Below are 20,869 nucleotides of genomic sequence, written 5' to 3'. Positions count from 1 at the left end.
ATTATATATTGCTTAGCAATTACAATTTGAGTGAAGAGTTGAACAGACAACTTGAAAACCCTAATGTTATGGTATATTATTTATTCAGTTTTATATAATTGTAAAATTTCTTAGATAAAACTTAATTTTTTTAAGCTTTTCAGTTTTTAAAAGTTTATGTAGGCCTATGGTCTCAGACTTTGGAAAACTGGGAATGGTATTTTTTGCTGTAGTGTGTCAGGAAATATCAGTATACATTCCCAAACATTAATTTTGCCATTAATTATAATAATCCAGTGAGATTTTTGTCCAGTGCTCCACACAGAGATCTGATCTCATCATCATCATCCAGTCTGTCTGGAATGTCATGAAGAAACAGAACGAACTGAGACAGACTAAATCCAGAAGTACTAAGCCTAACAGCAAATCTACAGTAGTTTAAAGTTTTAGGCACTTGTGTAAAAATGCTGTAAAGTGAGGATGCTGTCAAGAGTAATGTCATAGATTTTCCTTAGCAATTAACTTCTATTAACTAAATGAAATCAACATGTGGTTTGACCATGCTTTGTGTTTAAAGTTGCTTTTTCCCTATAGTGTACTTGAGCAGAGTTTTTCTGGTAGCTTTGCAGGTAGGTATCTTGAAGCATATTAGCAGTATAAATATATATATATATATATATATATATATATATATATATATATATATATATATATGTGATAATATATATATATATATATATATATATATATATATAGCCACCAGCTCATGTTAAATGGTCCTGTGATATGACACATGAATCGTTAAATTAGACTTACTAAATGCTTCTAAATTGATATATAATGCATATTAACCGTAAAGGATCTGAAATTATATTTCAAGTACTTCTTAGATGGAGTACAGCATACCCCAGTGCAATGTCAAATTCCACTACAGTCTTACCACTGCATATATAAAAAAAAAAAAAAAAAAAAAAAAACTAGTACCATGGTACTTTTAAATGCTGTCTAGGTAGGCTAGGTAAGCGCATAGGTTTTGATTAACAGAGGATTTTTAGGGCATTAAGTTGAGGTCTGTCAGGAAAACAGCCGTGAAGTGGACACGGGTCACCGACTCGGATGTTTATGGATTATTATTTTTTCTGCATTAAGTGCAAATCACGTGAGATGAATGTGCAATGACAGCGTCCCGACACCGAGCGGTCTCGCGCAGTTCTCGAGGAACGGATCGTGTTCGCATTCCTTCATGTAATCGAGCACTTCGTCGCTTTTCTGTGTTTTCTTTCTTTTTGTTTTGCTTTTTGGTTTGGTTTGTTTCCTAGCAATGGCTTGGCCGTGCATCAGCAGAGTGTGCTGCTTGGCTCGGTTCTGGAACCAGTTCGATAAATCGGATTTGTCGGTTCCGCTAACGGTTCAGAACTACTCTGACATCGCGGAGCAGGAGGTGCGATCCGTCACCAAACTCGTTTCCACGGAACGGGCGCCGAGCGTCGACTTCGTAACGCCGGATCATGCGGCGGGTGTCCGGCGGCCGCACCGGGGACGCACGGAAACGAGTTATAAACCCCGCGAGGACTACCATCCCCCGGGTGTGCCTTTCACGAGCGTCACCCAGTACAAACAGGATTATAAACCCTGGCCCATCCCGAAGAAGGATAACTTTCCCTGGATTAGTAACGGAGGGAAAGGCGGCACTTTAACGGAGAGCCCGGTGAACGGTTACTCTAACGGCACGAGTCATCCGCGGGCGGACAGACAGGAGCGCAGCGGGAGGCAGAGAGGAGGAGATCAGCTCAGCTCATACAGGTACGCTGCACGTTCTCATGGGAGCTGTTCTTCAGCACCTCTCATCCACTGCAGCACACTCACTTCTCAACAGTTTGTCATCATCATGAGCAGGATAAATGTATGTTAATAATATAGTTTACTGCGATCCAACAAAAGAAGATTATGGGGTTTATTTTATTTTAGCCCATTTAGTGAGTAAAACATATTAAAAGACAAAAAAAAAAAAAAAAACCATACAATATATGGATTATTCTCTTTATTTTATTTTAGAGTAAAAATATTACAAAAGACAAACATTTCATATTACAGTACTACTAGGCTACTACTAATAACAATATATTGTTTTTTTTATATTTTAAACTATATTTATTTTATTATTTTATTTCATTTTAGCCTATTAATTAAGTAAAAACAAAGACAAAAATACCATATAATAATAATAATTACATGTGGATAAATCTAGAGTTTTTGTAATTTCAATTTTTTATTTTATATTGAAGTAAAAACATTACAAATACAAAAAAAAAAAAAAAACGGTGTATTATTATTAATAATCTATATTTAATTTTGTTATTTTATCTTGGCCTATTTAGTAAGTAAAAACGTTAAAATGATCTTAAAAAAAGATAATTCTGCTCAATTTTTATTTATCAAATAGACAAAAAAACTAAAAAAAAACTAAAAAATAAAACATATTAATCCTATTTATCTCTGAAATAACATAAGATAAGAGTTAAATATACACTAGAACCTAAAAGAGTGGTAGCCTATTTATCTCTGAAATAACATATGTTCATTATAGTCTCCGAAATGAATTGCTGGAGGATATATATCTGACTCACATAAACAAGTTTTCACACGTTTATCTCTTCCGGTGAACGAGAAGTGTCCTTTCTTTGATGCTGGTTTACTGTGGAGCTGTAACAGGACTGCTGTGGTTGTAACGGTTGTGCATTGCAGTGATTTTCACTCTGGTCACTGTCATGCATATTTTATCCAACAGCTCATGAACGAGTGGAATGAATCTAAAACAATTACATAAACAGAGTTATCTGAGGGGAACAGAATGAACTGATTACAAACAGCCCTCAGTGTTCATCAACCTTTGGTTGAAGGATGTATGAAACCTTCACTTCTAGTCATTTATTCACTCAAACCTTTCTTACATGCTTTCATTCTAAATGCAGATTTTTTTTTACATTTTCTAATCCTTGCATATGTATGTACAGATGCGTACAGTGAGAATCATTTTTCATACAGGTTATGCTGAAGTAAGTATTTATGGTGGGCACCTGTTGCTGTGATTTGTCAGCATGACTTTAACTCAGCCTGACATGCGCTGCTCTTATCTGCAGCTCCTCAGGGCTCCGTCTCTGTTGTTCTCTGTCTCTGTCTGATACATTTGATCTCTCTCTGGAGTCAGGCAGGAGTACCAGCCGTGGTCTGGAGCCCGGCCGCCAAAGCCTGCCCACAAACGGCCCACCTTCCTGGGTAAAGGTGCTGACGAGCCCCCACCGGAGACAAGCTACCAGGCGGCTTTCAGCCCAGACACACACAGACAAATTGACGCCGGCGTACCAGAGACCAGCGCTCACACGCAGACAGAGAGAGCACACTCACACAGGACAGACATCAGCATGAAACCAGAGGTGAGTGAGACGACAGAGAGAAGAGAAAGAGATCAAATCAGACAGGGAGCTGATGTGACAGAAAAATCAACAGAGAGCAAACTTTAAAACCAGACTCTGCAGAATAAGAATGAACTGGAGACTTTGATATAGTTAGCAGGAGACCAATATGTAAAGCGGGGTTATTCAAATCTTACCCTCGAGGGCCAGTGCACTGCAGAGTTTAGCTCCAACCCTGATCAAACTCACCCTACCTGTGATTTTTTAATGATCCTGAAAACACTGATTAGCATGCTCAGGTGTGTTTGATCAGGGTTGAAGCTAAACTCTGCAGTGCACTGGCCCTCGAGGGTAAGATTTGAATAACCCTGATGTAAAGTATAGTCTATAAACATTTATCATAAGGACCTATATAAACTTTTTTTATAACAGAAGGTTCACCCTAAAAGAATACATATGATATGGGTATTATTTATATAAATATGTATATGTATGTATATTCTAAACATTCATAAGCATAAAATGAAAGCCACTGGGTTGAAAGTATGACGGATTTAACAGAAATATGCAGATTTCATAGTAGTGAAAGCATATGCATGAATTATTCCTGTTTGAGCTGTAAAGCTGACAAAATCAACCTTTTGAAGTGGGTTTACCTTTATAGCTAGATGAGATTTTTGGGCAATTTTTGGGCTGATAGTTAAAGCTGTAGTTAAAGTTGTATTTAATCCAGAATAAGTGAGCAGGAATATTGATTTACGCAACCTTTTAGGTTAATCTGTGAAATCAAGCCTAATATTCAATTAAATCACATTGGTTATTTAATACTGATTCCTTTCTGGGACAAATGGGTGTTTTAGGTCTGGTAAAAGTTGTGCTCCATGTATTGACTAGTGCTGATTCATTGGGGTTATGTAATCAGTGACCCGCTCCTGTGCCCCATTACGTCAATCTAGTCTGTGCCTGTCCTCCCAATACGAATCAAAACTAACTGTGAAACTTGTGCTGCATCTTGTGCACGTCAGACAGTAAAGTATGCACTAATTGGGATTAATTTAGTCCTAACTACTAACCCATGCATGCTGTCAAACCTCATGATTGTCCAGTGAGGAGAGAAAGTGACGGCAAAAACACACAATGCCAGCGGTCTAAGGCAGAGTTGGCGAGAGTTTTGTGCCTCTGGTGTCAGGCTTAAATGTTATTGAGTTGTAACTTTTCTTTTCATAACCTTTGCACTGCTCCATTTGTCAAGTTGTCAGACAGATCCACTAGTCTGGTGTTTTCTGATGAGGGCTTTATAGGTCTGATGTTACACAGATGGCCAAACCAAGGGCCCACGGGACATCCTTTGATTTGGCACACAATGCCATAGAAAAAAAAAGAAGACAAAAACATCCCACTAAAGCATGCATATATATATATATATATAGATATATATATATATATATATATAGATATATAAAAAAAAAAAAATTAAATTTCATTTAAATAATAACAAATCAAAAATAAATAAATAAAAAAGATAAAAAAAAAATATATATATAAAAAAAAAAAAAAAAAAAAAAAAAAAAATATATATTATATATATATATATATATATATATATATATATATATATATATATATATATATATATATATATATATATATAAATTTTATTTTTTATTTAAAATTATTATTATTAATATGATTAATATTTTTACCTTTTTTTGTACAATTATTTTAAAAAATTTAAGATTTAATATATTTTATTATAATATAGTTGGGTATATTGCAGCATTTACTTTTGGCCCACAGCCCTCAATCAAGTTTGATTTTTGGCCCTTCTTATTGAAACATTTGTGTAACTCTGCTTTATGACTATAGAGATTTTAACAGATATGACTGATAATGCTAAATAATGATACAGCTTTTGGCATATTAGTGGAGAACCAGGCACAAGGGACTGCAAAACTTGCTCTCATCTGAGGCTGATTTTGTAGGTTTAAATTGTGTGTGTGTACTGGATAGAGTCTAGTGCACTGGAGACTTGCGTGACTAAGCCAGCTGGCATTATTTTGTCCGTCCCAAGGGTTTAATTCACTCACAACCCATCCTGCCCTCCCGATCTCCCTCCAGCTGATGCTTTGAATTTAATTGTAAAAGGCAGACTGACTGTCCGCTGTTCTTAAACACTTGTTTGGGAGATAAAACCAGCTGATCATTCTTAAGTGGTCATTTTCATTTGACCTCTTCTGTAAAGACCATCAGTCTAAAGTAAGTGCAAAAAATGCATGTTTACAGGAGCAGGATTGAGAAACAAATCAAAGTATCATAGTGAATAAATCTCAGGGTTTCATAAGTTATAATAACCTAAAATGACAGTTAAACATCTTATATAAGCTTTAAAGTTGCTGCCCAGACAGTTTCCCATGCGTCAGCGCTCTGTCCAAATGATGGTCAGCAGCCTATGACATATGATATGACAGAAGACGAATGAGGTCATGCTGAGAATGGATTATTACTGTACTGTAAACGGTACAGTACTGTAAGTACTGTAAACTGTACAGTAAATACATACAGGTGCATCTCAAATTAGAATGCCGTGGAAAAGTTAATTTCAGTAATTCAAATTTAAAACTTGTGTATTAAATTCAATGGACAGACTGAAGTAGTTTAATTATTGATTCTTTTAATTGTGATGATTTTGGCTCACATTTAACAAAAACCCACCAATTCACTATCTCAGCACTGTAGAATACTTCATAAGACCAATAAAAAAAAATTTTTAGTGAGTTGTTGGCCTTCTGGAAAGTATGTTCATTTACTGTACATGTACTCAATACTTGGTAGGGGCTCCTTTTGCTTTAATTACTGCCTCAATTCAGTGTGGCATGGAGGTGATCAGTTTGTGGCACTGCTGAGGTGGTATGGAAGCCCAGGTTTCTTTGACAGTGGCCATCTGCATTTTTTGGTCTCGTTTCTCATTTTCCTCGACAATACCCCATAGATTCTCTCTGGGGTTCAGGTCTGGTGAGTTTGCTGGCCAGTCAAGCACACCAACACCATGGTCATTTAACCAACTTTTGGTGCTTTTGGCAGTGTGGGCATGTGCCAAATACTGCTGGAAAATGAAATCAGCATCTTCAAAAAGCTGAAGGAAACATGAAGTGCTCCAAAATTTCTTGGTAAACGGGTGCAGTGACTTTGGTTTTCAAAAAACACAATAGACCAACACCAGCAGATGACATTACACCCCAAATCAACACAGACTGTGGAAACTTAACACTGGACTTCAAGCAACTTGTGCTATGAGCTTCTCCACCCTTCCTCCAGACTCTAAGACCTTGGTTTCCAAATGAAATACAAAACTTGCTCTCATCTGAAAAGAGGACTTTTTTATGTTATTATGCTTGGATACAGCACTCTGTGAACAGCCAGCTTCTTTGGCAATGAATGTTTGTGGCTTACCCTCCTTGTGAAGGGTGTCAATGATTGTCTTCTGGACAACTGTCAGATCAGCAGTCTTCCCAATGATTGTGTAGCCTAGTGAACCAAACACAGACACCTCACCATATTCTCAGGAAACCTTTGCAGGTGTTTTGAGTTGATTAGCTGATTGGCATGTCAGCATATTCTAATTTGTTGAGATTGAAAAGAACCAAAGACTTAAACTACTTCAGTCTGTGTGCATTGAATTTATTTAATACACAAGTTTCACAATTTGAGTTGAATTACTGAAATGAACTTTTCCACGACATTCTAATTTATTGAGAAGCACCTGTATATATATAGTGAGATTTGAATGATAGTGTATATATTACTGCTGTGCAAAAGTCTTTTAAAAAAAATTAAAACTTGTTTCAGAAATAATTATTGCATGTTTGAAGTTTTGGCAGTCTTCAAAGCCAAATTTGCATATTATACATAAAGCATTTCCAGCATTTGAATGTTTGAATGCCATTCTGGAGACCTGAGGTATGAACACTGTCTGCTTCTGCTGTTAGCGAGTCTGTAAGTCTGAGGGTGTCGACTTCTTATTCTAGAAACACTAAACAGTGTGAGAGAGAAACAGATTTAGTAGATGATAAATCTCATTTTCACCCAAGCACTTGGCTTCTCACATAGCAAGCTTTTTTCTCCCCTAAAGTAAGGAATAGATGTCTTCTAGCCAGGAGAAGGAGACAAAAAACCCGACAAAGATAGATGGAGGCAAAGTGGATGGAGATTATATACTATGATATGAGACTTGAACAAGTTCATCCTAAATCATAGTAATTTGAAACATTATGCTAAAAGTGCCCAAATGGATGCTATTTCCAGTGAGGTTTATGTGCCACAGAAGACATCAGGAGTGTTACATGACCCAGTGCTTCTTTTTCAGCTTCTCACATTTTCATGTTTGTGTTATAATTTTGTTCAGTGTAGTTTTACATAAAAATACCAAGTATTTTTTAACAGAAATATGTTTTATGTGACAGGAGCAGAAGACTAAGCTGTCACCAAACCCATCTGCCGTCTTTGAAAGCAAATCTAGGATCTTCAACATATGATCCATCAACGCTCCGCACATAAAGATCCACATTCACGTCTGATTCAGCCTTTCACTAGAAGAGGAGACCATTTTAAAGAACTGTCGAGAGACACCTGAATGCTGAGAAACTGGAGTTAATCTGAGAGACTAAGATTGTCAGAGGAGAAGAATGCTTTAGGATGAATAGAGATGTGTTCAATGCAATTGAAAATGCTTACGAAAAGCAAAACCAGTATGGGATTCTCTAAATCATTCCACTGAGGAAATTACAGAACCAGAGGACGTTTGCTAGAAATTTACACAAAGTAAAATCTATGCAAGGGAATGTATGCTTCAAATGTCAACCATCTACTAGAAGGATATGTTTGTAATACAGGTTTAAGTGTGTGTGAGACATAAAAATGTGTGATTGGGAAAGTTTTCACGCCTCAATTTCTGCTGACCTTACTCTGTCCCAGCTGAATGAATACCTGCATGTTTCATAATCGTTTTCTGAATTAACTGAATATGCAACATTTAAAAAAGGAACAAAATGTAATCTGGTAACTCAGTGTCTGGGTGTATGTGTGTGCGTGTCCTGTACAAGCCTATAGTTAATGACATGATTTTGTATATAGTGATGTTGGTCTGCCTTTATTGATCTGTTAATGTCTGCTGAGGACGCCAGGTGCTTCTTATCTTCATTTTCTCGCTCCACATTCTGCTAGCCCTTTATGAACCCATATAAAGACTAGAACATTATGAATCTTTCACTGAATTGGAGGCTGTCCAAGTTTTTGTAAATTTGGTTTAGACATAAATGGGGAAAATACTTAAACTGTTTAAATAAAAATGACATTTGTTTCCACATTATTTGACTGAGAGCTGAATAATATAAAAATTATATTGAATGATTGTGTTGTAAAAAAAAAAAAAAAAGGGGTTTTTAAGTAGGTTTTATTCCAATGTATGGAAGCCCGTTTCCACCACTGAATAAAAAATAAAAATGGTAATTGTGACCTTCTCACAATTCTGACTTTTTTTCTTGCAATTGCAAGTTTACATCTCAGAATTGCGTCATATCAACTCGGAATTCTGATTTTTTTCTCAGAATTGTGAGTTATAAAGTTAGAATGGTGAGAAATAAAGTCAGAGTTTATATCCTACAATTCTGACTTTTTTTCTCAGAATTGCGTTATAAAGTCTAGTTCTAAGGAGAAAAAAAAGACCGACATGTTGTCGGAATTGAGAATTAAGGCACAATTCTGACTTAACTCGCAATTGCGAGTTATCACAATTCTTACTTCACTTCTCAGAACTGTGAGTTTATATCACGGAAGTCGGAATTGGCAGTTTATATCACAATTCTGACTTCATTTCTCACAATTGCGAGTTTACACAGAAAAAAAAGTCAAGAAAACTTCAGAATTCATAATTATTAAATAAAAAGTCAATATTATTTTGTATCAGGCAACTGTGAGATGTAAACTCAATTGTGAGGGGAAAAAAGTCATAATTGTGAGATAAAAAGTCTTTAAGTTTTAAAATAAGTTTTCTTTTTTAGTCAGTGGCGGAAACGGGCTTCCATACCAATGTATGTAACTAAGTATTTATAGCAAAATGAAAATCATCTCCTGGTCAAAATGTCCAGAACAGAACTATCTTCAGCACAACTAGGCTAATTAAGCAAAACTTAATTCTAAACACTTAAAAGTTTATCCTGTTTTTGCAGAAATATCTTCAGCACAAAAAACAAAACTTTTTTAATTAACTAATAAAGCAAAACTTAATTGTTTTGCTATGTGACATTTCATTTGTATTGGCTGTTGGAAAAAGAATAGAACAAATCAGCACAGCTGCATACATCTTTGTGGCAGACTGACCATTTTTAATACAAGAATAGTTTTTTTGGATACAATGTGAAGGAAAAACATTCAGGAGTTCAGTTAGACAAGTGAAGACTTTAACACTGAATTAACACACACAGCAACCATTCTCTCCCATCCACACAAACACAGAAGTTGTTTCTTGATGTGTTTAAACACAAGGACACAGATGCTAGTTGTATGACACAAAGCAGCCCACCAAACCAGAGGACACAATCAACAGTTTGTTTTAGCAAATATACAAATGCCTCCTGTCTATCTGCACATTTTTCCTCAATGCCCCAAATGACAGAAACGGTACAAAAAAGAAATAAACTTTCACACTCACTGCTGTTCAATCCTTCATAAATCCCACAGCTGTAAGAAAATGACTCGCATTCATATGAAAACAACACGATTAAGACTTTTCTTAGACATTCTTTGCCCTACTGAAAACGTGCAACTCAAAATGGACATTTAATCTCCACCCAAAGTTCTCATATAAGACCCATTAAAAAGACAATGAACGGATGATTTCATATGAAACTAATCAGCTTCACCAAATAAATCCTGCTCGATAATGACATTTCAGCACAGAAAAACAGTACGATTAATTGTTCAGTGGCTCATTTAATGTCTGCACTTCTGATTAAAGAAATGCCTAAAACTGAAGTTCTGTCACCATTATAAACAACATGAGGGTGAGTAAATTATTTCGGGTGAACTATGCCTATAAGACAAACAAAAGCTAAACAAGCTCCGTGTCAATGGCAAAGCAGGTTAATTAATGTGATCCGGGGTTTCATTAGCAGAGTGTCCCAGTAAAAAAGTACAATAATAGAATAATGTTCACTGTACCTGCTCATTAACACTGTACTGTACTGTACTGTTACATATACTGGACCAGAGTTCATAAATATCACAGAATTCATAAATGAAGCATAAAAAAAAACAAATAAATAAGAGTGATGTAGCCATACGCAACAAATGCTGTTCAGGCGACGTATCAAGCTCTGTTTGGGTTCAGTACCCTCATAGATAACACAGCTGTTGTCGAAATAATGGCTTACTTTTATTATGACAACGGCAAGTAAGAGGGCATTTGCACCTGTGATTGGACAGCCCTCGCACATTCTTCACCTTTACAGAATGTGAGGGGGAGGAGACGGTGTATGACAGTCCGCCTGTCCGTCTGTAGTCGGATGCCAAGGAGTGAAGTTAGTCAGCGTGGCTTTCATCCTTCACCATGATGCCCATGTACCTACCAAAGACAGAGTTTATGGCAAAGTTTAAAAAAAAATTAAACTGCAATAGTAATGATGATACAGGGTTCCCACATATTTTTACCAACGAAATTTGAAAAGTCGTTTAAGATTTTTAAAGAAGAAATTGTAAAAATCATATTATAGAAATTGCACCAATAAAGTTGTATTTAGCCAATGAAATATTTAAATTCTGAGCATAATTATTTACTAGAGACATTTTAATTTGTATTTATATTTTTTAATTTTAAATCATTTTATTTATAGAAACTGCACTGATAAAAGGCAATTCAAAGCAAATGAAACATTTAATACTGAGCATAACTTTACTAGAGACATTTCCATGTCTATTTATATTTATATTTATATTTAATGTATTTATTTATTTTTATTTTATTTAATTGTTTCCAGGTTGTTCAATGACTGTGGGAACCCTGAAAGATGCTGAAAAGCCTAAAATTAGGATGAGCATTATTACCTATTAGTCAGAAAATCACAAGTGGGAATAGAGCTAATGGCCTGATGCACATCCATAGCCGATATCTCTCTCGGAGTTCTGTGAAGACAATAAGAGAAAAATGAAATGAGGATGGGAAACAGACCGAGAAATCTCATGGTACATTTGCTATCTTGGTATAATGGGTTATTGACCTTTGAGCATTAAATGAGACATCTGTGAGTCTTGTCAAACTGCTGCTTTCTGTTAATGTATGAGACTTCGATCAGTTCCTGCTTGACTGATTATCATTTAAGCGGTGCTCCATAAAAGGCAGTTACCGAATACTGTATAAAAGGCTGATTAAATATTCTGCTCAATCTGTGAGTGTTTGTCAGGCATGTGAATGAAAGCCGATGTGCTGAGTAAGTAGAGCAGCACCGAGCCAAACTCTTCTCTCTCAGGGCCAGGCTCTGCTGCTCTACCACTCAAATAAATCAGATTTCATGAGCTATTCTCAGTGCTCTGATAATTATATACTATCATAAAGCACTTCCTCTCACAATCAAATCACATTAGACAAAGTTCAATGCTCAGGGTTCTTCAAAACTGACCATGAAGTAATGTAGCAAGCTCTATCTGAAAAGAGCAGAAGAGGGTTGGAAACTACTCTTTTCTCTGAATCGTGCTGGTCTGCCCATCTGTCCTGATTAATCTTGTATTGGCATTCGGGTGGATGCACTGACCTGTTTTGTTGGGATTTCCCATGGGCATTGGCCAAAGACTCCCTGAGGATTTCACTGGCAAACTGCTCCACAGCCTATGGAGAGTTATAGACAACGTTCAGTACTTTGACATGTTAAGAAATGCATTATCTACCAAGGAAAAAAAGAAAAACTTTTCACACGGATGAAAAAAGAAATATGTATTAACATATTTGATGCTTAATAAACAGCTATGTGGACTGATATTTAAGACCAATGAGATAAGAGTTGGAGACGCTACCATTTACCACAGAACAAAAAGTTAGTTAATAGTGCAAAGGCCTGTTCACACCATGAAGTGTAACTATAATGATGACTACATTAGGGCATTAAAACTTTATTTTTGTCATTCATGATGTGAACAGCCCTATTAAGTCAAATTTTCTCTCATAAAATCAAAAATTACTCTTACAACGCTTACCTTAAGAATCATGGTCTCCATGACTGGAGCAAAAACGTTCTTCTCCACCTCCACCTGCTGCAGTGTGATGCCGATCTAACACAAACACACACAATATCATTACATGTATGACATAGCAGAAAGTCTGGATAAAGGTAGGCAGACAGACAGAAAGAACATTTCAGACTCACTCACCTGCTCTGTCGTGTCTCTGATGAACTGGGTTGATGGGCAGCGCCCCAAGAAGAACTTGGGCTCCTGTTCGGCCTCTTCCTGTTCCAGTTTGATTTTGACCTTGGCAGCATCTATGTCTTTCACACTGATGATGTCAAGAAGCTCATCATCCTCCTCATCAGGCTCCGCCTTCAGAATCCTCTGAAGTTGCTCCAGACGTTGTGACAACTCCTCACAGCCCGTCAGAGTTGAGCTGCACTCTAACACACACACACAAACAAACAAACAAACAAACAAACATGTCTTAGTGTAAAACAGCAACAGCTCCTCAAAAGCAGGAAGTAGAGCTACACAAACCACACTATGGTCTACACTATGGCTCTGTTCCAATTTCCAAACGTGATCATCATCATCATCAATAATAAATAGTTTGTATTTTGCCTAATAATTATTAGAATTATAATTAGTTACTATTACTACTTACACATAACTACTGAAGAACATTTACGCCCCTGTTTCTAGTATAGCCTTGTCCATGAAAGTTGCATGAATTAATGTCTTCAAATGCTCTCTAGGTAGGAAGCTCAGTAGCTTCCTATGCCCAAGCTGAACTCATGCCCAACTCTGTATACTTATACTTATATATATCTCATCATTATACAAGCTAATGCACCATCACTGGAAACTACAGAGAGAGATATATATGAAGAGTTTGGTTCCAAATCAAAATAAATCCATTTTGATCAATTTGAGTAATTTTTTTTTTTTTTTTTAACCAAGAGGCAAGTTGAAAACCAATTTTTTTCTGTTTCAAACTTTCACATAGCATCTTTAGGTTATAATAACATAAAAAAGTCAAATTCAGATTTTGAATTTCCAAAATTATTATACAATTTTATTATTTTTTCCCCAAAATGCAATAAATCTCTGACACTTTTTTTTTATTGAATCAGTATAAAAGTTATTTTTCATATTGAAACTGTTGAAAATACAAAACATAGTAAATTGATCCACATATGACAGGCTCTGAACTTGGTCAATACTAATCTTATATACAGGCACTGGACTAAAAATACATTCAGTATGTCATCGCTCCCAAAGTGAATTCAACGGGTCATCTTGTTAATGCTATAAATGAATTACAACAATAAAAGAAAATTTCATCATGAACATACATGCACAACAACATCACATTAAACCACAGAAATTCCAAAATGATATTTCCCTTACATTCAACTATTTACCAAAAGTGCATTCATCTTTGCCATGTTACATTTATTTAGTTGACTAGTGCTATACGTTGTATTAACAAAAATATTAATGGCATTAATAAAAACACTTAAACTGACAAGCTACGCAATATCGTGTTCATAATCGAATGCGACTCATCTGCGATTATGAACGCGATATTGCATAACTTGTCAGTGATGTATGGCTCTGTGTATTAAATGCGGTTCCATCTGAAAGCACGCTATGGAGATTTATCACAGAACCGGCTTTACTGACGAGATGCGCATGACAATCACATGCAGGCCTTGTTTGTTGATCACAAAGTAAAAGTAGATGAGGAAAACCAGGATGCTGGGTGTATTCAGAGAGCCGCCATTACTGTCTAGAGCGCGTGGAATGGTGCGCTGTCATTGGTTGTTACTGTTTACAGTGTGTGGATTAGTTCAGCAGATATATCGCATTCTGCAAAGAAAGGGGTCTGGCGTTTGTCGCGGTTTGGAAAAAAAGGAAGAAAACATGACCTAATAACTCTGCGAATATCGCATTTCACGTAAAATAAAAAATGGACTTCTCAAGATCCAGACCAGACCAGACCAAGACCAGATAAAATACAGATTTTTTGCAGAAACTCAATTAAAAACAAAAAACAAAAGGCATTTAGGAACCAAACTCTTCATATATATATATATACACACATATATATATATATATATATATATATATATATATATATATATATATAGATATATATATATATATATATATATATATATACCACACACACATATATATATAGATATAGATATATATATATATATATATATAGAGAGAGAGAGAGAGAGAGAGAGAGAGAGAGAGAGAGAGAGAGAACACTACTGCATTGTCTGTGCCAAGTCTTGTGCAAATCAACGTTTTGGATAGCTGAGAGAGACACAGGCCATGATAAATTAACCTCAACCAAGGGTTCAAAACACACAAGCATGTGTGCCATTACATAAACTATACACTCACCAGGTTCACTATCGATCTGTGTAAGTATGTCCTCGATGGAGTCCTCCTCTATGCGCTGAGGTTCAGGGTCAGGGGGTGTGTAACCACGAAGACGGCACCAGCAGAGCACCTCTTTAGTTCTGGGTGGAGTGAGGGCCTGAAGCCGAGGGGTCCTTTCTAACAGATCAGCACACACACGGCGCACAGCCACTGCTCGCTGCAACTACACAGAGAGAAAGAAACAAAATAAACAAACACAATCCAGCAGAGCTTACAGATGTACTCAGACTAGATGAAACAAGCACTCCTGTACCTCTGCAGCTCTGCGTTTGCCAATGTTCCATGAGTAGTACTGATCCACAGAGGTGGCACAGAACGGATGAGAGTCCTCATCTGTGAAGAACACACCAACTTTGATTGGTTTGGACTAGCGTAAATTGACTCTTTTTATGCAGATTAAATGACTGGAGACAATCAATTGTTTCAAAATTGATAAAAACAAAAGTTTTTTTGAGTACCAAATCAGCCTATTAGAGTGATTTCTGAAGGATCATGTGACTGGAGTAATGGCTGCTAGAAATTCTGCCTTGCCATCACAGGGATAAAATACATTTTAAAATATATTAAAACAGAAAACAGTGATGATTCACAATATTACCGTTTTTACAGTATTTAGGATCAAATAAATGTCTCGGTGAGTGGAAGTGACTTCAAATATCAAAATATTTATTTTTTTCTCTGACCCAAAACTTTTAATTTAAAAAAAATAGTTGGCTCTTATTTCATGGCGATTTTAAAGTCTTCAAAACTGTGTCAAACTTACTTTTCTCAGGAACAATCAGAGGAAATTTCTTCACGATGGCCGTCAGAAGTTGTGTCATGTTCTCTATGTGCTCCATACTAAGAAAGATTGACAATTTTTTAAAAATATGTAAACAAATATTACAAGCTTTCAACATATTAGCATAAAAACTGAATTTCCGTCAATGATATTGAACAGCAGTGGTGCTCCATTTATTTTTATTTTTTAGTTTTATGTTATGTTTTTGCAGATTACTACACTGAATCTGATGATAAACACTGGGCATTACAAAATAAAGTAAACAATAAATATACAACGTATCTTTCTATTGCATTTTACTCCGTAGGCTGTAGTGTTATGAGTCTGAATTGGTTAGAAAAATTGCTCACTCACTTAGAATTGGTCTGACAGATCAATGAATGAACTATTTATTCACTCAAGAAACTGCCATTATTACAAGAAACAAGTCATTATTTATGGTGAAATCCAACTTAAAATGTCATGAGAATTTCATCAGTATTATTACTGACTAGTTGTTACTGTGGCGACACAATTCAAAAATTCTAAACTGTCAATGTGCATGTCTGCGGTTGTCGATGCCCCTCTGCAGAAATAGAATCCTTTGGGAAAAACTGACATTCAGACAGATCAGAAATGAGAGACTCAATAGTGTTTGTGCTTCTTACTTGATAAGTTCATGAGCTGTAGATTCTATGCCTTGTTCTACTTTAATAGTAGCAGCTTCGTCTGTGGATGCGGGGGTTGTCGGGAGGGGACCAGAGGAGGGTGCTGTAGAGGCTGGGGCAGATGTTTGGGGTACTGGAGCCGTACAAGTGGAGCTAACCAAACCTGGTTCAGTTTTAACTATGTAAAGAGACAAAAACAGTGGAAATCAGTGGATTGAATGGTTATACACATAACTGCTTGACATTATATCCAATGTATGTATGTGTGTGTGTGTGTGTGTGTGTTTGTGTGCACGCGCACATGCGCATGTCTCACCTTGAGCTACAGGTGTGGATGCTGAGGAAGGAGCTCCAATCGTGGTTGTGTTGCTACTAGAAGCACCTTTAGCACCAGATTGCATGACTGTAACATTATCAAAAGAGACAGTAAAGACATTTATAACATTACAAATGTTTTCTATTTAAAAAAATTTTTGTTCTTTTGAATTTCTATTCATAAGAAATACTGAAAAATGTATAACTGTTTCTGTTAAGCGGCACAAGTGTTGTTAACATAGGTAATAATAAATGTTTCTTGAGCACCACATCAGCATAGTAGAATGATTTCTGAAGGATCATGTGACACTGAAGACAATGGCTGCAAAAATTTCACAGAAATAAAACAGTTACTTTAAATCGTAATAATATTTCGCAACATTTCATACATTTGATCAAATAAGCCTTGGGGAGCATATGAGAAGTTCAAATAGGAAAATATCTTACTGACCCCAAAACTCTGAATGGAAGTGTATAGGCCTATATAAAATAATATAGTGGTAGTATTATGTATCTAGATATATAGTTTTTTTTTGTATTTATTAAAGAAACAATACATGACTGCTGCAGAGAATGAAGGTAAGTGCAAGCCTGACGCCTATTTTCTGGCAAGCATTGCTATTCTTCACAAAATATACAAGCCTAATTATATGGTCAAGATTCACATTTACAATTTATTTAAGACCAAAACTAATTTACTGCTAACTACACATCAATAGCATCCTCTAGGGTACTGCTAGACCTGAAGGGAAACCTTTTCTGGATCATCCCGAATGACTCAGAGGCACAAGGGTAAATTAACTTATTTATTATTTATGGACTATTATTATACAAGCCATAATACAAAGTGTACAATATTGATGTAAATATGGGGTCCTCTGGGAAGCCATTAGTTCAATAATTGTTTTTAGGTTGACTTTAATTGCTACAAAAATTGCTTCATGTTCTTCTGATCATAGGAAACCAGCCCCAGCACAATGTGCCCTAAACAATAAGAGTGTGTGAGCAAGGTAAAGTACTACAATAACTACTGCATCCTAAAACAAGAATGTTTTAATTTTACATTTGAGTATTCAATATTCTACACTACTATTTAATTTCTATAGTATTACTTGAAACCTAAATAGACCTTCTCTAGGAGGCTTATTTTATTGCCATTTTTAATAACAAATATAAAATAACAAAAATAATTAACAACCAACCAACCAACCATCTATATATCAATCTATAAATACAAATAAAATACCTATATAAATATATAAATACATATATCTATATCTATATCTATCTATCTATCTATCTATCTATCTATCTATATATATATATATATATATATATATATATATATATATATATATATATATAGGGACATTTCGCAATGTGAAATAACATTTTTGTCATACTGCCAACCCATAATTTAGTAAAGAATATTCTTTAAGCCATGACTAAGGTAGCATTAAAGTGTTTTTATGTTCTGATTCATGTAGTTCCTGTTGTTTCTCATAAATGTTAAGAGCACTCAAGCCTTCCATTTCTCAATTACTGAATCCTGTAATCTCACAATTACTTTCTTCCATACATCCATCCATCTCTATCACTATGACAACAGCTTGAATACTGTTACAGGAAATTGTCTGTCTCACCGCTCTGATGTTCAAGAACTGCACTCATTCAACAAAACAAACTAAACAGAGGCAGCCTTTGCTGCCATGGTCCTGCACAGATCAATCTAAAACAAAGCTAGTACCAAGTAAAGAGAGCACAAAATGAGAAAATGAAAACTGTATCTGACAGGAGAGTGTCTCTGGAGCTTGGTTCACCTCTTACTGTCATCGCTGATAAATGCTGAACAAAAACAAACATCTCTGATAAATACAATCTGGCAGGCTCAACACGGCTGACAAAAAATGTTGGTCCATGAAGGCTGGCAGAATTAAAACTCCTTAACAACCCAACATAGCCCACCATGACACACAAGAGTGCCTTGGTTTAGATCACAATGGTGATGAATCATAAATCACCACTTGTAGGGACTCGAACCTGCAATCTTTTGGTTGCCATCCAAGATCTCGTACCACAAGGCACCTCTCCAGGTTTTGGTATGGAGCAGTTAACTAGAACAGGAAGCTAAAAATAGTCTAACATGACAATATTACTCAGATTCAAAGCCTTCAGGACACTAGAGATCAAGAGTGTGAGTCAGGCTGTGTGGGTATCAGAGGAACGGGGTGCTGTTACCTTTGCCGACAGGCATCAAAATGGTCTGCAGCCCTGAGGAACCACTGCCCACGCTGAGTTGCTTTAGCTGATTGGCTGGGATGGTGAGAACTGTCTGCTGGGAACTGGACTGAGCTGGATGCAACTTCAACATACCTGTGAATGAAGAGAATCATGGTGACATGTGAACCAAAAAGATTTAAGCAATCAAATTAGAGTAGGGGTGGATGGCTTGCATTATTCAAAATGTGCAATGTAACATGGTTATTTAACATGTAAACCATTTTTCATTTCACATATTGTGATTGTTACTGTGAAATATGATGTTTTAAGACTTTGACATACCACCCACACCTAATTCAGAGTGTTGATAAAGATTTAATTCACTCTTGAAGCTAATGGTCAGAGACCATTTAGCCAACAGATGGAAAAAAGACATTTGTGATCCAATTTAAACGCCTGTGAGAGCTTTAGCTGTTTGTCATTCTAAAGGTGCAGTCACACTGAAGATTTTTCAGCGAAGTTTCACAGGCCACTGTCTACTGTCGACAGTGTAGCAATGTATGAAGCACGGCTCACACAGAAGTCACTTTAAAACCAAGCAGCTTTCTGTTAGTCAATATGGCAAATCTGCATGAACAACCTGAACCAATTGGAAAATCAGTGAAATGCCTGCGAAAGGTATGATCATACTTTTTTTTAAACAAGAGGCAACTCTAGACAAAAGAAGACTGGTTACCTGAGATGGTGGCAGCAGTTTTCCCGCTGACCGTACCTCCACCTATCAGTGACGCTGTAGTAACCAGTGATGGGCTGGAGCTTTTGGCCCCGCCCACAACAGACGACCCCGCACCCTTCGACAGGCTAATGAGAGGCATGTTGACGCTCTTTGCGACTGTGACAACCGCACCGGTGCCAGAGGCAGAACTCTTTGCTGTGTTGGCGGCAGAGCTGGCACTCTTGGCCGCACTGATCACTGCAGCTTGATTGGCAGCTACAAGCACAGGGTGCACAGCAGCTTCTGCTGACTGTAGGGGGAAAATCATTAGAGGGGCTTTAAATGGACAAAGTGACTTTAATATATCAACTCTGTGATGGAGGCACAGATTTTCATAGGGAAGGAGCTACACTTCTTGATCCTTAATCTCCTACCTGTTGAGAGGTGGGTGTGGCACTGGGTGTGGATGGGGTGGAGCTTGTGGCAGTGATGACACCTCCCGTCATTCTCAGGGTTGTTGTGCCAGGCTTATTCAGGTGACTTGCTGCGGCAGCTGTTACCATCTTCACTGAACCATCTGACAGCTTCACCTGAGAACCTTGAGACCCACCCACCACCTGCCAATCAAACATTTAAAGAAAGAAGTTTAAAAACCCAAACCTAGCAATCTAAAAAATATGTTATTCCTACCAAAGGCTCTGTTCTTTACAATGATAAATGAAACTGTAAGCCTTACAATCACACCAAAAGGTAAATAAGGCAAATTCTATTGAACTACAATCTACAATCAGATTCTCCTAGAGTTTCTTTTTAACATTGTGGTTTTGCCAATAATAGACTTTAATATTCATGCCAATACTGCTTCACTGGACTTGAAAAGAGAGTGAGAAAAAGACTGCAAGTATCTCCCTTACATAAATAACAGCATATGCAGTGATACTGCAAGAAATCTTTAACTTGTTTCTCACACTCATTGTTTCTCTCACTCATTCTCGCAGTTGCTTCTCTCTTGCTCTTAAGCTCACAGCAAATACCCTCCATCAAACACAAACACTCCACCATGACTTCCAGAGTACTGAAGTAGATTAGGCATTGATCAATATGTATGGTCATCTTACTGCATGCA

The 20,869-nt window shown here is 36.6% G+C and overlaps 2 protein-coding genes across 6 annotated transcripts in view; one reads left to right on the top strand and one right to left on the bottom strand.

Annotated features, from left to right (window-relative positions):
* Window positions 1-1,207: 1,207 nt before the first annotated feature.
* map6d1 (MAP6 domain containing 1) lies at window positions 1,208-8,757 on the top strand. The gene is made up of 3 exons (XM_042718877.1): window positions 1,208-1,782; window positions 3,188-3,413; window positions 7,853-8,757. Exons 1-3 carry the CDS (start codon window positions 1,301-1,303, stop codon window positions 7,922-7,924), a joined length of 780 nt encoding a protein of 259 aa, XP_042574811.1. The 5' UTR covers window positions 1,208-1,300; the 3' UTR covers window positions 7,925-8,757.
* A 994-nt stretch (window positions 8,758-9,751) lies between these two features.
* Window positions 9,752-20,869, bottom strand: part of yeats2 (YEATS domain containing 2) — a 30,288-nt gene continuing 19,170 nt past the window's right edge. For all 5 annotated transcript variants that reach the window (XM_019124388.2, XM_042718876.1, XM_042718875.1 and 2 more), the window contains 13 exons: window positions 20,178-20,360; window positions 19,765-20,053; window positions 19,047-19,181; window positions 16,810-16,896; window positions 16,494-16,671; window positions 15,829-15,905; window positions 15,319-15,398; window positions 15,027-15,228; window positions 12,807-13,045; window positions 12,633-12,707; window positions 12,194-12,267; window positions 11,490-11,567; window positions 9,752-11,010 (listed from right to left, as the gene is read on the bottom strand). In XM_019124388.2, coding sequence (XP_018979933.1) covers window positions 10,968-11,010; window positions 11,490-11,567; window positions 12,194-12,267; window positions 12,633-12,707; window positions 12,807-13,045; window positions 15,027-15,228; window positions 15,319-15,398; window positions 15,829-15,905; window positions 16,494-16,671; window positions 16,810-16,896; window positions 19,047-19,181; window positions 19,765-20,053; window positions 20,178-20,360 — 1,740 coding nt within the window. In that variant the 3' untranslated portion in view covers window positions 9,752-10,967. The remainder of the gene's footprint in view (window positions 11,011-11,489; window positions 11,568-12,193; window positions 12,268-12,632; window positions 12,708-12,806; window positions 13,046-15,026; window positions 15,229-15,318; window positions 15,399-15,828; window positions 15,906-16,493; window positions 16,672-16,809; window positions 16,897-19,046; window positions 19,182-19,764; window positions 20,054-20,177; window positions 20,361-20,869) is intronic.

The sequence above is a fragment of the Cyprinus carpio genome, chromosome B2 (genome assembly GCF_018340385.1).
Source record: "Cyprinus carpio isolate SPL01 chromosome B2, ASM1834038v1, whole genome shotgun sequence".
NCBI lineage: Eukaryota > Metazoa > Chordata > Actinopteri > Cypriniformes > Cyprinidae > Cyprinus > Cyprinus carpio.
This window is presented reverse-complemented; position numbering and strand designations above follow the sequence as displayed.

Bases quoted from the DNA above. Each gene is read 5' to 3' on its own strand.
- map6d1 (XM_042718877.1), top strand. From the start codon at position 1,301: ATGGCTTGGCCGTGCATCAGCAGAGTGTGCTGCTTGGCTCGGTTCTGG. The intron at 1,783-3,187 runs GTACGCTGCACG...CTCTGGAGTCAG, and splicing joins GATCAGCTCAGCTCATACAG to GCAGGAGTACCAGCCGTGGT. The intron at 3,414-7,852 runs GTGAGTGAGACG...TTTATGTGACAG, and splicing joins ACATCAGCATGAAACCAGAG to GAGCAGAAGACTAAGCTGTC.